Source organism: Phoca vitulina, unplaced genomic scaffold, assembly GCF_004348235.1.
Source record: "Phoca vitulina isolate PV1807 unplaced genomic scaffold, GSC_HSeal_1.0 scaffold27, whole genome shotgun sequence".
Taxonomy (NCBI): domain Eukaryota; kingdom Metazoa; phylum Chordata; class Mammalia; order Carnivora; family Phocidae; genus Phoca; species Phoca vitulina.
Window position 1 is genome coordinate 4,627,820 of NW_022589730.1, and position 14,473 is coordinate 4,642,292.

At 40.2% G+C, this 14,473-nt stretch overlaps 1 protein-coding gene across 3 annotated transcripts in view; it reads left to right on the forward strand.

Moving 5' to 3' along the window:
- LOC116643735 (cytochrome b5) overlaps positions 1–14,473 on the forward strand; it is a 45,676-nt gene that overhangs the window by 24,757 nt on the left and 6,446 nt on the right. The window contains exons 2-5 of one of the 3 annotated variants that reach the window (XM_032422715.1): positions 7,166–7,294; positions 9,342–9,371; positions 12,377–12,400; positions 13,469–13,486. In XM_032422715.1, the coding sequence (XP_032278606.1) occupies positions 7,166–7,294; positions 9,342–9,371; positions 12,377–12,385 (168 nt within the window). In that variant the 3' untranslated portion in view covers positions 12,386–12,400; positions 13,469–13,486. Of the gene's footprint in view, positions 1–7,165; positions 7,295–9,341; positions 9,372–12,376; positions 12,401–12,443; positions 12,670–13,468; positions 13,504–14,473 lie in introns of those variants that run through there. The other 2 variants (XM_032422714.1, XM_032422713.1) reach the window with 2 other exon arrangements.

Sequence of the window (14,473 nt, forward strand, 5' to 3'; positions counted from 1 at the left end):
GCTCAGGTCATGATCCCAGGGTCCTGGGATCGAGCCCCGCATCGGGCTCCCTGCTCCGCGGGAAGCCTGCTTCTCCCTCTCCCATTCCCCCTGCTTGTGTTCCCTCTCTCGCTGTCTCTCTGTGAAATAAATAAAAAAATAAAAAATCTTAAAAACTTTTGTGTTGTCTATAGCTACAGTATCCAGTGTGGTAGCTAATGAGCGTACATGGCTGATTTACATTTAAATAAATAAACTATACATTCAATTTCTCACCCCCATTTCAAGTGTTCAGTAGCTGTTTGTGAGTAGCGGCTACTATCTTGGACAGTTTAGATATAGAATATGTCCATCATTGCAGAAAGTTCTGTTGGGCAGTACTGGTCTAGAACACTCACTAAAGCAGCTTTGTGAGCCACTTGGTTTCCGTGGAGATACTGTATTTGGTGGAACCATTTGTATCACAATTTGAAGCCATTTCTGAATTCACATCTTACTCCAAACCCCATTTCTGATGTCTGGCAACAAAACCATTGCTTTATTATACTTCTTGATTTTCTCTTCACTTCCATCACCATTATTAACAGGTGACTTTTTTTCAGAGCCATTTGTCACAAAGAAAGCTTTTATCACACATGTCACAGCATTGAAAATAAGTTGAGAATCATTGAACTGCACTGTGCTATGGATGCTGGGCAGTAGCTAAGTGTCTCATCTGCTCCTGACTCTCAGGGAGAGTGATTCAGTTGCATGTTTAGCACTGTTGCATGTTACTACATGTTTAGGACCTAGTGGGTCATTCATGATTAGTCAGAACTGTGAGGCTGTATTAGTGAAGGCTAAGGGTTTTTTCTCTGTTATTTCTTTAACCTCAGCTTAAGTGCATGATTCTTCAGGATTGAGCTACGCTGATTTTTTCATGAACTTCTGTGTGTCCCACACAATGTGTTGCTCAGAGTAGACAGTAAATATTTTGATTAAATGAATTAGACAACAATTAAACGTAAAATTATAGGGTTTCTGAATGGTAAGAACTATTATAGTTCAGGGAAAGGAGAGTGGTGTGGGCTAGAATAGTTGAAATGAGAAAGTTGTCATCAGCCACATAACTGGTTAGATGTAATGGTTCCAAAGCCATTGTGCAATGACCTGTGCCTGTCTCCTTTATTTATCCAACAATTACTTATAAATATTTCTTCATATCTGCCATGTGCCAGGCACTGAACTAGATATTGGGGCAGTAGTGATGAGTAGGACAAACAAAAGTCTGTCCTCATGAATCTTATAAACAAATTGATATAAATATAGGTAGTAATGAGTGCTATGAAGGCAAACAAAACAGGAAGTGGGTAGAGAACATGGTGTGGGGTGGCCTCTTTAGATGGCGAAATCCTCGAAGGGCTCTGAAAGGCCAACTTGAGTATGAATGAAGGGTAGATGGAATCACATAAAGTTTGGGAGAGGAACATTCCAAGCAGAGGCAGATGGGAGGGATCTGACATGGAGAACAAGTTTGGCAGGACTGAGGACCTGCCCCAAGACTGGCTAGAACTGAGCAACGGAGGTTTCACTTTGCCCTCCTAGAAAGCTGGAAAGACTTTGGATATTTGCAGGTGTGGGCAGAATCTGCAGGCATATCTGTTTTCCTTTTCTACTTCCCTTTTACTTCTCCTCAAGTCCACTATGACCAACCACCCTGGGCTAGTGGGCTAGGCTAGCATTAGCCCTTCCCTAGATTGCCTTAATCATCATCTTAAAGTCCTCATAGTCCTGAGGATGTGAGGGAGCTAATTGTACAAGGGGCAAGAGGAAGCAGACCAGTTAGGAGACCATTGTGGTCGTTATGTATGGTGTTGGTAGCTTGGTCTAGGGTGGCAGTGTCGGAAGTGGGGAGAGGTGGTTGGATCCTGAGTATGTTTTGAAGATAGCCACCTGGATTTGCTGGTGGATTGGAGTTGAGAGAGGAATAAAGTTTGACTTCTGGTTTTGGACCATAGCAACTGGGTACATGGTGGCACTGTTTCCTGAGAATGGAAATTCCAGAAAGCAGTGCATTTTTTTTTTTTTTTAAGATTCATTTCTTTATTTTAGAGAAAGAGCATGAGCGGGAGGGGCAGAGGGAGAGGAGAGAGAACCTCAAGCATACTCTTCGCCGAGCGCAGTGCCCAACATGGGGCTGGATCTCAGGACCCTGAGATCCTGACCTGAGCTGAAATAAAGAGTCAGACGCTCAACTGACTACACCCCCCCCCCCCGACACCCTTGGAAAACAGTGCATTTTGAGGGAAAGTAAAACATTTGGTTTTGGTTATGTTATGTTGTGTTTGGAACATGGAATAGATGTTGAGTAAACACGGAAGGTAGGCTACTGCAGGTGGGAGGACTCGAGCTCAGGGGAAGCCAGGTATTACTCAGCTGCACTCACTAGGGAACAGTGATTTTCTGGGTCGGAGACCAGGTAAAATCACTGGGAGAGTTAGTGTAGGTAGAGGATGGGAGAATGCCAGGGACCGAGCCCTGGGGTGCTTCCGTGTTGAGACTTGGAGATGAACAGATTAGAAAGTAGTGGCCAGTGAGGTTGAAGGGAAACCAGGAGGGTCTGCTGTCCCAGCAGCCATGAGAAGCCAGCATTTTAAGAAGAGATCCACTGTGACAAGGTTCTGAGGGCTTTTATGCTGCGAAAAGTAGAAAGTCAGATGTAATTTCGGGCCCTGGTAGCCAGCGTTACTGTCGATACCATAGAAATTCACCATGTCTTCCTGAAAGTGTCCTTAAGAGTGGAGTGGGGCTGTGGCAGTTAATGTCTTCCGAATTATGGACTGTGCTAATCTTTTATCTTTTCAAATATATTTTCCTGTAGATTACCCTTAACTATGGATGTCAAGAGTAAAAGCTATTGCCAGTTATTTTATTGGTATTCCCTGGTTTGTACCTGGGGTTTCTCATATGCTGTCAGAGCAAGGTGTGTTTGGGTAACTTGTGGAATGGAGATATTGCAGAGGCAGACAGAGGGAATTATTGGATCACCAGGTATGTGGACACGGTGAGTGTGGGGAGGCCCTGCTGGAACCAGTCTACCCGCCGAACTTGGTCTGCTTCTGGGATTCCCATTCCCAGCAGTTGGCACCATCATCCATTCGATCGGGCAAGCCCCAAACCTGCGTCCTCGTGTTGCATCTTGTCTCTCATCCACACTCTTCAACCTATCAAGAAGTCCTTCCTCTCTTGCCTTTTGTCCTTCCCTGCCTCTTTATCTCCATGGCTGCTACCAGCCTGCCTTAGGCTCTTTCTTGCCTGGATTATTGTAATGGCCTTAGTGAATTGTCTTCCTGGATCCTTTCCTGCCCTTATACCTGTTGTTCACTCTGAAGACCAGATTATGTTTTTAAAACTAAATCTGCTTTTGTTACCTTCCCTTCTTAGATCTCTCAATGACTTCTCATTGCTTGCTGGAGAAAGGTCAGAATCCCTGAAAGGGCCTAGAGCTCTGTGTGGCCTGCCCTGCCCTCTGCGGCTTGCCCTTTCTCCCTCCCCTGCCCAGCCTCTCCCTGCCCCATGGGACATTCATCCCCTCTGTCTCTGCCCCTTCTTGACCCTGACTCCTTCCTGCTTCGTATCTCAGCTCAGCAGAGCCACTCCTGAGTCCTTCATGTTGCAGCCTTCTCGGCACTGTGCTCTTTTGTCTCAGAACATTGGTTTTTACCGGCAGTTAGTTGTACGGTTACAGATTATTCCGGTGGGATCCCTATTAGTTTATAAATCCCCCAGGGCGGGAGCTGAGAGCTTCTCTGCTCCATATGTCTGGCACACCTTGGTGTCTGGTACATGGAGACACTTGGCATGTGTTTGTTGAGTCCGTTGACTTTAGGATGTAATAACACAAATGGGAAATGAATCTTCCTCTGGAAAAATGCGAGACTTTATGTTAGGACAGCTCTGGTGGAAATGGCTAGTTTTCCCACAGCTGCACCCAGTTCTGTCCTTCCTGGGTCCTCCTTACTGTCACCCCTGATATTCTGTCCCATCTCTTTTTCTTTGGGCTCCACAGCTGCTGACTGCCAGCGCATGGTGGGATGAGTGGGGGCCCTCGTGAGTGCTGCTTTCTGAGGACAGAAATTCAGGGCTTGGCTCAGACTCTTCAAGAGAGTCTCACCTCTTTTGTTACCTCTGATCTTGCCTGCGTGTGACTAGGCACTTTGGTCTTTTCCTTAAATCTTTCAGAAAATCTCCAGATGATTTTCATCACCTGTTATTCTACTGCTTTCCTCTTTGAAGCATTGCCTTTTCTTTGAGTCCCTCTCAAATTCTAGAAGCTACCCAACAGATAGTAAGTTTTCTCAGAGCTTCTGGGCATAAACCGTAGACATACACCATCTCTGGGAGTAACCAAGATGGCACCAACACCAGTGTCCCCGTCTCTTAAGAGTGCTGACAGGTAAGGAAGAAAGTTTCCTTCAGGCTGATAATGAGATGTGTGCATATTAAGACTACAGCATGAATCTGCTCACAAGAGTGAAGAGAGTGACAAGGTGAATCACCAAGTTTCAAACCATCATTAGACTTCGTTTACTTCACAAAGTGTGTGTCTCTGTGTCTCCCCACCTCATAAATATATTTCAAGGAAAATATCCAATATTACAATAAGCCAGTCCCATATCTTTTGCTGTCTTATCAAGATTTGAGTTATTTTATTCTGGGAAAAAGAAAAAAAACTTTGTTCTTTTGGTGTGTTTTTTTTTGTTTTGTTTTGCTTTTGTTTGTTTTTTGTTTTTGTTTTCACTGTTTAAAAAAATCCCTGGAGTGGGGCAAATGTATTTTAGTGTCAGTTCATTCATTTTTCTTAGATAGTGGTCAGTGGAACCAGTGGAACCCAAGATGTCTTTCTTTTTTTCCCCTGAAAACAACTATCTCACAGAGATGGTTTAGGCAAAGTCTAAATCATAGCTAGATACACACATACGTACATGTAGAGACATGCTCTCCTGTTTTCCTTGCTTGGTCAGAAATTAAGTTGAGAAGTTGCCCTTTTCTTTCAGGTTAAGGCTGTTGTGTTATTCTCTATGAAGCTGAATGTTTACCTTCTGCATTTTAGCATTTTAAAAATCAAAATTCTCTTTTAAAAACTTAGTTTTATGATGCTTTAGGAAATGCTAATCTATGTTTTTAACCTTATTTGAAAATTTCCTTTGAAGATAAGCTGTAACTGGAAACTAATGATTTGCTCTGAGAGATTTGTCTGTATTCACCTATCCTCAATAGGAACCAAAAGTTAAGGAACTCATGAGTTCAGCCACCCACATGGAAGGAAAACAGTCTGTGAACTTATATAATTTGTGGGTGCTGAGTAAGTTGTCATTTTATATCTCCTGTGTTTTGCTTCTGTACTCCTCAGTCCATGCCCAACAGTAAATAGACTGTTCCAGAATCAACAAATCATGGTTTCCATTGCCACAGCCTTGGAAGTGCATCAGGAAGCTTCAGATTGGCTTTCAGAGTGAGCCATCCCCCTGGTGTGGCTTCTCATGTTTGTTTAAAGTGGACTTCTGATATTCTGTGCCCTCAATAGAAGACATTTAAATAAGTTTGGAAATTCCTGCAGCATGCAGCATTAGGTAGCTGTGTAAAAAGTCATGTTGAGGAAAGATGCTTTATGACATTGGAAAATATTTAATGAAAATGCTAGATAATGTTTATCGGTCATATGTTATGTGTCAGACACCTATATTAACACATTTAATCTTAAAACATTATATGAGATAAATACAATTATGTTTCTAAGTTCACATAGTAGTAGTAAGTAACCACTAGGCAATACTGTCTCTGTATCATGTATTATGATCTGCTTTTAATCTAACAAAACCGTATGCATAAGGCAATGATCTCCGTTTTCTTTCAAAAATTATTCACACATGTACATGTGTGTATATCCAGCTCTATTGAGATGGCAAGACCATAGCTGATTTTGGTGATTTTTATTTTCTTCTTTGTGTTTTCCAGTTTTACTATAATGTAGCTGGATAACGTTTACAATAGTAGAGAAAAAAAAAAGTAGATTTCTATAGCAGTAGATATATTTAAACAAAGTAGGAGGAGAAATGGATTTCAAAACAGTAATTGTCCACTGTTCTCTGTTATGTACCTTTATATTTTCCGTCACTGGGAGAAATTAAGAACAGAGTGCTCTCAGTTATGCAGAGGAGAGTTGTTTTGTTTAGTCATTGGACGTGTGCTTACAGGTGATTTGCTCAAGGGCAGGGTAAATTTGATCTAAGGAAATAGGCTCAATTTAAGAAGGTTTTTCTCACCCATAAAAGTATTCAGGGTGATATAACCAAGCACTTACTCTCTTTTTACTTGACTGAGAACTCCGTTCCTTGCCTGAGGATCTCTGGACTTCATCTGTGTCTGTGCCTGGGCCCCCTTGTCAGCCCCTCCCTGCATTTTGACCGTCTGTTATTTTACTAATTGAAGCAGCTAAGAAGCAGCTAAGAGCACTAAAATACTTCTGTTGCCCAAGGCCTTAACCCCAACCCCCAGTGGAGTGGTGCTCTTTCTTCTGTGCCTTCCTTGTCCCCCATCAGTAATCTGTCCATACAGCAGCAGCTTGGGCAAGTTACTGCTGCACCTGCTTGCTTCCTTTTTTCTTCCTACTAGAAAGAGAGTTGTGCTACAGGCAGGGGATATGCTTGCCTGTCCAGCAGGCTATGCACTTCCTGTACTTGGCAGGCAGACAGGGTGCTTTTCAAAGATGAGTTATCACACAGTTACCATCTAAGGTGTAGTAGGGTAAGTCCACACCTAGATCAAAGAAGTCAAAGGTCAGGGTATAGGACTCAAGAAAAAATAGATTGGGTAAAGGTCAAGAAGAACAATTTTGAGAGCTTTATGGAAAAGCAAAGAGGACATTCCCAGCGGATTAAAAATATGTGTCTCATGCTTTACAGCCATAGGAGTGATCTGGGGAAATGAACATCTTGACCATTGGAGAAAGATTCTAATGAACTTTCAAGAAGGAAATTAAATACAGAAGAGTATGCTGTTTTCATCCACATATGGATGAGTTGTACTCACACATTGTCATCTACCACTTCTAGAGTAGCCTATTTGGTTAATGAAACTGGCCACTTCCTTTTGACTCATTTACCTGGAAAAAAAAATTTGTTTTTTGTATCTGTCCTTCAAACAGCATCCTGGTGGGGAAGAAGTGTTAAGGGAACAAGCTGGAGGGGATGCTACTGAAAGTTTTGAGGATGTGGGACACTCTACAGATGCTAGAGAATTGTCCAAAACGTACATCATTGGGGAACTTCATCCGGTAAGTACCTTACTGGGGGCCTTTACTTCTCTTTAAGGCTGTGGGTTGACCTTGCTCAGAATTGTAGACTTGCATATTATGAAATTGAAGAAGAAGTAAAGCAAAAACAACTCCTCCTGATTATATAACACCATTCTTGTCATAAACAAATCCATCAGAAATTTCTTTGCATTTCCCTGGTTGCAGTTTTCACTGGCACTTAGAGTCAGGACCCTCTAACCCAAGGCCAGGGCTGGGGGACAGTGCCTCTCAGACTATGAAGTGTCACGGAGCAACATATTTTAGAAGGTGGGGGTCATTGACCCAGCATGGTTTCTTTTTTTCTTTTTTCCTTGACTAAAATATTTTAAGAAATATTTCTTAAGAAACTCCCTTCTACTCTCATAGTTTGAGGATATTTCAATTCTAAAAAAATGATTAAAAAATTTTTAAACAACCTCTGTTAAATGAATAAACTCTGTCTTCTGTAAAACTTACACATTCTCCTCACTCTTCTCACTTGACTCCAGATCTTTGAAAACGTCACGGTCGATGCCAATCCCTGGACTGACTTTATGCTCCCTAATTTAGCTTTTATATAAACCCGGGGCTGTAGTATGAATTTAGGCCCTTCTGTGGCAGTTTTGAATGACTATATGAAACTTTGCTAATCTGTCTACCAAAGTTATCTGGAATGTAGCTGAATCCTTGGGAAGAGGTGGCAGAGTTCTCCAAACAGATGCAGGCTCCTACACCGTGCATTTAGCTGTTCTTACCTCTAGAGAGCACCTGGGCTTCTCAGCTGGGCTGCAGGGTCTCCTGTTGCCCAGCTCGTGCTGCTTCACGGGGAGCCAGCCAGAGGGGTGGGGGCGCTATTAGAAGCGGGCTAATGTAGGCATGTGGCCTCAGCCCAAGTACGCACTCTGAGAAACCACTGAAAAACAAAAATCCATATGAAAAGTTCTGTCATTATGATTGTAATAAAAATCACATATAATTGCCAAATATACTTGCCAATAATTTTAATGTTGTCATTTATTATAAAACATTTGGTAAATACAAATCAATAGGTGCATCATATAAAATATTGATCAAATAAGCTCCTGTGTACCAATTACCAAGCTAAGAAATTTAACATTGCCAAAAAAAAAAAAAAAAAGTTTTGTTGATTGGTATTTCTTGCAATGACCGTGAATGAAGGAAAGCTTAAAGGCTCTTTATGGAAGGCCTAAAAATAGGAAATCTGTTTTAGAGCAATTTCCATTGAATGGGGAGGTAGGGTTTTTTTGTTTGTTTGTTTATTTGGTGGTAGGAGGGGGTACTCTGAAAGAATGAGCTTTACTTACCTGGAGAGTTTATTCACCCACATGTTTTCATCTTGATCTTCATACTTCACCAAAGTGAGGTAGTTTTATGGTAACCAGAGAGGCTTTTCCTTAAAATGTTTGATTCTATCCTTATTCTTTCCTTTCCAAACTTGTAGGTGTAGAAGAGGTGGGTTTTCAGACTGCGACTACAGCATTTCTGCCTTACCTGTCTACTGGGATTCCCTGTGGTCACCTTTAGATGACCCTTAATTTGGACTACCTCAAGCAGAGGTTTAAGAAAATTGCAACCCTGTAGTTGGGAGATTGCAGGAATTCACTGAGGATATGACACAAAATTACACACACACACACACAGGTATACAAACATAACATACACTCATTTCACAGGATAGCAGGGGAATAATCTACTTAGGTCTCAGCTGCTCCCTGAATTGAAGATTAAAATCCAAGTCTAATAAATGTATATGCACATGAACATATAAATATGATTATCATGGATGATGTTCTAAACTTTGGAACTCTAGATTGAAAATTAATCATTTAATCAGCTATTAATTTTTGCAGTCAAGTCAGATGGATCAAACTTTGTAATTAACAACCTAGGTAGATGAACCTAAAGTGCTAGTTACTGCATAGTAATGTTTTCTAAAAAATCTCAGTAAAAGTGACTGCTTTGGACATGGTACTTTTGTAAATGTTCTTTCATTCTGTAATGTGCCTTTTTTTTTTTTTAATTGCAGGATGATAGAGCAAAGTTAACCAAGCCTTCGGTAAGTGTGTCATCCCCAGTGTCTCAGTGGCTGTGCCTATCTTCACTGTATTTCATACCTGTCAAACTGGAGGACAGAAGTCTTTCAGCTATTTGAATGAGGCCAGGCCAGCATAGGTCTCTCTAGGTTAGATGAATATGTAACCTGTTGGCTCAGCAAAATATGTGTATATAGACTAGCCATTGTGTTTCATTAGGACAGCTTGTGTGTTCTCTCTGTAATACTCTCCATACATCATTTTTTCACCATAATTATCAGTAGATACTTCTTGAAGAGCTACTTTTATAAGTAGCACTGTGCTTCTGATCTGAAAGATTTGACACGAGCCTTATTTTCAGAGAACTTAAAATCTGAGCAGAGGTCTTAATACTTGAACCTTGGAGGACACTACCCACGTCTTCTTCACCTCCGTGTCCCTGGGACATAGGTGTTAAATAAGTATTTGTTGGTTGAATTTAATGTTAATCAAATTAAATAATAACTTTTTGATGCATTTTTCCTTAGGAAAGGAAAATATATTCTAGGGGATATTAATTTTATGCCCTGGTTCACTAGCCCTTCTCTCTGAGCTGGTCTTCTCACTTACATTTGAAAAATCCATAGTAAGAATTGATGACAACTACCAGAGTCCCTGACAAGTACAAGCAGACAGAATAGTTGTTGGCCTGTAATTAAAGGACCATGGAAGAACGTTTTGCTTAAACCACAGAAAGAGAATAATTTTTCCATTTTGGTTTCTGTTCTTGCTTTTATTAGAGCCCAACAGTGAGACTCCACAGGGCTTGTATGAAAGAACTGGTGAACTCATTTGCTAGCTGCTGTTGACAAGACATTCTCTTTAATCCACAGCAAAATCAAAGCAGTAAATCCAATAGAGCATAAAGGCCATGTTTACCTTCATACCCCAGATGGTATAATATAAGTCTTGATTAATGCTATTTCTTACAAAGCAATTTCATTTATAGTCTCTCCTTTCCCTATTCAGAAAGTTCAGTGTTGGTGATCTGAGTACTTTGGGAAGATAAAAAATGGACTTCAGAATTTGAATTGCCTCTGTAACAGCTGCTGAGTTCTTGCTGTTGGGTCATACGACATTAGCACCTTTTTTGAGGCTACTTTTTGGGTAACTGAAATCCTGTGATGCATGTAGTCTTTGCTTTTTCTCCATAATCAGGTCAGGGAAAAAGTATATACTTTTTTCCTGTTAGGTTTTCAGGATGTTAATAATCTTGGTGTAAATCATTCAGCTATAATAAAGGATTTGATAAGGCTTGTTACATTAACTTAGATTTAATGTAGGTCCAGTCATATCTCAAACAACGATGCCTACAAACAGAAACTAGGGCTGAGTTGGTAAGCAGGTCTCCTACTATACTGCTGTATTTCCCAAAGACAGACTCTCTCTTCTTTTAGAACATATATGGCTTTGATTAGATCAGCAGAAGTAGGATAAGAACTTGCTGTCTTTCTTAGAGGACATAAGCAAATACAATGAAAAAAAATACACGACTACTCTTTTGGATTTATCTTTCTTATGCTTCTAGTTTGCCAGAAGAGAGTGTCCTTGGGTATTTCTTTTGGTGTGTGTGTCTCTGTATAACCATCTGTCTATCTCCAGGCTGATAAATGTAAGCTGTGGTCTGATTTTTTTCAATGTTGCCACTGAAAATACCTAGTTGAATTGCGAAATAAGATGCAACAAAGATTATTAGCTTGACCCTGCCCAAAGGAAAACATGGTGTTTAGTTGCCAAGATAAGATATTTGTAGACCTAGAAATGATGCATTTTTAAACAAATTTGTATCTATTAAATTTGCTCACATGGAGGATATCAGTAGTGTCAGTACCTTTTCTTGGTTGTGGTTTTCAAATCATTGCTGTTTAAGTGACTTTGTTTGGGTCTCATGATATCCCTGTGGGATCCATAGACCTTCCAGGAAGGTAAAAACAGTGAAGCTCAGACCTTGCTGCAAGCTTTGACCTTGTTCAGGGTCACACTGCAGAACCATGGCTAGCACCCATCTCAGGTTTGGCGGGTGCAGTCTCTTAAGCTTCTTCTGTAGGCTCTGTGCGCCAAAGGCAAAAGTACCAGTGTCCCTGATATTTTTAGGAAAGCATTCCAATTAAGGAATAGGCTAAAGTAGATAAATGTATAAATGAGATGATTTTGATTTGCAAAAACTTGATGTACTTTGCATAATTTTTATATAGCTTCTCATGTACTGATGGAATTATTAATCTTTCCTATGTGAAATTGAACCCCTCAGGGTCATGGAGTGAACAGGCGGCAGAGCCTGTAATAAAAACCATAGTCTTTTCTGCCTGTTAGTTGTTGACATATTTGTTAGTTACACACAGAAGCCCAGCTTAGGCCCCTCAGACCATTGGACGGGCAAGACAGTTTCAGTTTCCTTTTTCATCAGTGTGGTAAATGGTAATTCAAACTTGCTTTAGCTCTCAGGCATCTCTGGGTTAAGAGCCTAACAGATAATAAACACTCAGAAATGTATATAATCTTTTAAAGTACAGCTCTTTAGAAGATCGTTGTTGTTGCTGGCAGTGAGGTACCCTAAAAGTTTTAGCATTAACGCTCAGGGCAGTGATGAACGAGGAGGTAGGCCAGCCTAGTTTCCTTAGAGTTGTCAGCATGTTTGGTAAAATGCACGTGCTTGGTATAACAAAATAACAGATCTGTGTCTGAGTTCTGTTTACTTGTCTGGGCTTAACTTTCTATTGTGACAATAATATTTTACTTTCAATGAACTGTTGTGCTCCAGTTTCAGAATTTATTTTGTCATCTAATAGTGGAATAATCCTTTTGCACAGTCCAGTGACTTCTGGTAATCCTTGTTAATTTTATTCATATACGCAAAATTTGAAAAATAATCTTGCAGTAGTTATGAATGCTTTTTGTAGTTGCTAAGATTTAACATTGCTTAAAAAGATAATAACTGTGTGAAGTTTTCTTTTTAAATGACTTATTTTTTTCCCCCCTACTGTGTCAGGAATCTTAAAGGCCATGTTTCCAGGTTTGTGGGTCTCCTAACTGATTTGCTTGCTCTTCCCTAACAGTTTTCTGCCTTCTCCTGGGGTTTCTCTAATGAATGCGCTGCCTCGCTCTGTGCAGCTTTTTGCCTCACTGCGGAGTGTGGATGTTTTGCTAATGGCTTATCTTGTGCTTTGGGAAACTGCAGAGATGAACTCTCAGATGAAGCTGCCTTACTTATGGCTACCTTCCTTTGAGGCACTAATACTTTCGCTGGTGTGAAATTTCTAAAGAATGCTTCTTAGTTTTCAAGCCAGGCAAGTTTATTTTTCCTTAGGCCTTAGTTATTCATCTGTTTAGGGAAGTATGTATTTTTCAAGAGCCAAAATTAGTTCACTTTCATGGTACTGACAGAAGTTCTCATAGAAAGTTCTGGAAGGCAAAATAGGCCAACTGTGAAAGACCCCAGCACACACACAGGGCGTCCTTATTCGGAGGTTTTTTGGTTGGTGACCCTGTGAGGTCAGTTCCTGAGGCCTCCACTTTTTAGAGCTGTCTTGTCAGAGTGAGAGAAGGCCAGGAGAGGTAGTGGTCCAGAGTGTGATAATTTAAATGACAGTTTTTATTTTTCTCTTTTTGGTTGACATGTCTTAATACAATTTGGGTACACTTTTACTTCACATAAAATTTGAATGAAATAACTGATTTTATTGAAGGTTTCATTCATGCTTTTAAAGAATTAAACTTTTCTTCCTAAAGGTAGTGGTGGGGTTATATGTCCATGTATATGATAATCAGTTTTCAGTTTCTACATTATTCAGATGTGTACTGTGTAGAGGATATTTTATGTAGCCTATTTTTAAATTTTTTTTTTCAAATTATCTAGGTTATGTCTGTAAGTAATTTAAATACAGATGATTCTTAAAATTTTTTCTTCTAAAAAATGGTGAAAATAGGCATTTTAGTGAAAAGTTTATGATACAATTTTCCCTTTCAATGTGTTTTGAAGAATATACTGAAAATTATGATCTTATTTTAAAAGAAGTTCTTAGTCAATTGAATTTATTGTTCAGATGTTCCCTTAAAGTTCACTTTTTCTCTTGTGTTTCAGGAAACTCTCATTACTACTGTTGATTCTAATTCCAGGTACGTCCTAATTTTCTCTTAAGGTAACTGATCAGAAGGCCAGTCGAGTCTGGGTGGGCTTAGGGCTCCTCCCCCACCTGCGGGCTCAGGCTCCGCCCAGGGTCATCTCCACTTGGTGCCCAGATGACTCAGGACATCCCCTCCTCAACTGTCAGACAGCTCAGACTCTGGACACTCTTTAGAACAACCCCAAATCTCGCCCTCCAGCTGCATCTACTCTATAGTACGGACAGAACAAGTTGGGTCTCTTTTTCTCCAGGGTAGTCTTGTGGCCTACACAGTCTTACTGCCAAGGCAAACATCCTTTCTTATTCAATATATGGTCTGTTTCTTACATTGTAGTGATTATATCTCCGTAAGTGTTTATATCTAAGTGTTTACATCTCCCTAAGCTCAGTGTTCCTTCAAGTGTAGCATGAATCACTTGTTCTAGGGACTGGATTTCTTTGTCACAGTCCAAGATCCTATTAACATTTGTGGCAGCTCTACCATATTGACTTGCATAATTGGCATATATCTCTCTGGTAGACAGAGATATTTAGCCCCAAGCTCAAAACCACACATTTATGCCTATTTTATTTCACCCTGTCAAATGGAACTGCCCCAGTCTGTCAGTGTTCTGGTACATTCCCTGCCTTCAGGCAGTAGTCCTTCACTGTACGTTTTATTGACAGGTTAAGTTTCCTTCTAAATGAAAACTAAAAACCCCACCAAGATGAAAGTTACATTTGTAATCTTTTTTGCAGTTTAAATCTTTGTATCGAACACAATCTTTGTATGGGTTGATGTGTGAAGAGTATTAAAGGATAGAAAGTTTATGACAAAATATATGTCTTTATAGGAGTTATCTGGCTTAATTCACATTCTACTTTCTAAGAAACTATAGGTTCATATCTAAATTGAAGATCATTCTAGCTTTGTCCCTGGTTTGATCTGTAATCTGTCATTTTTAGTTGATCAAAAATTCTAT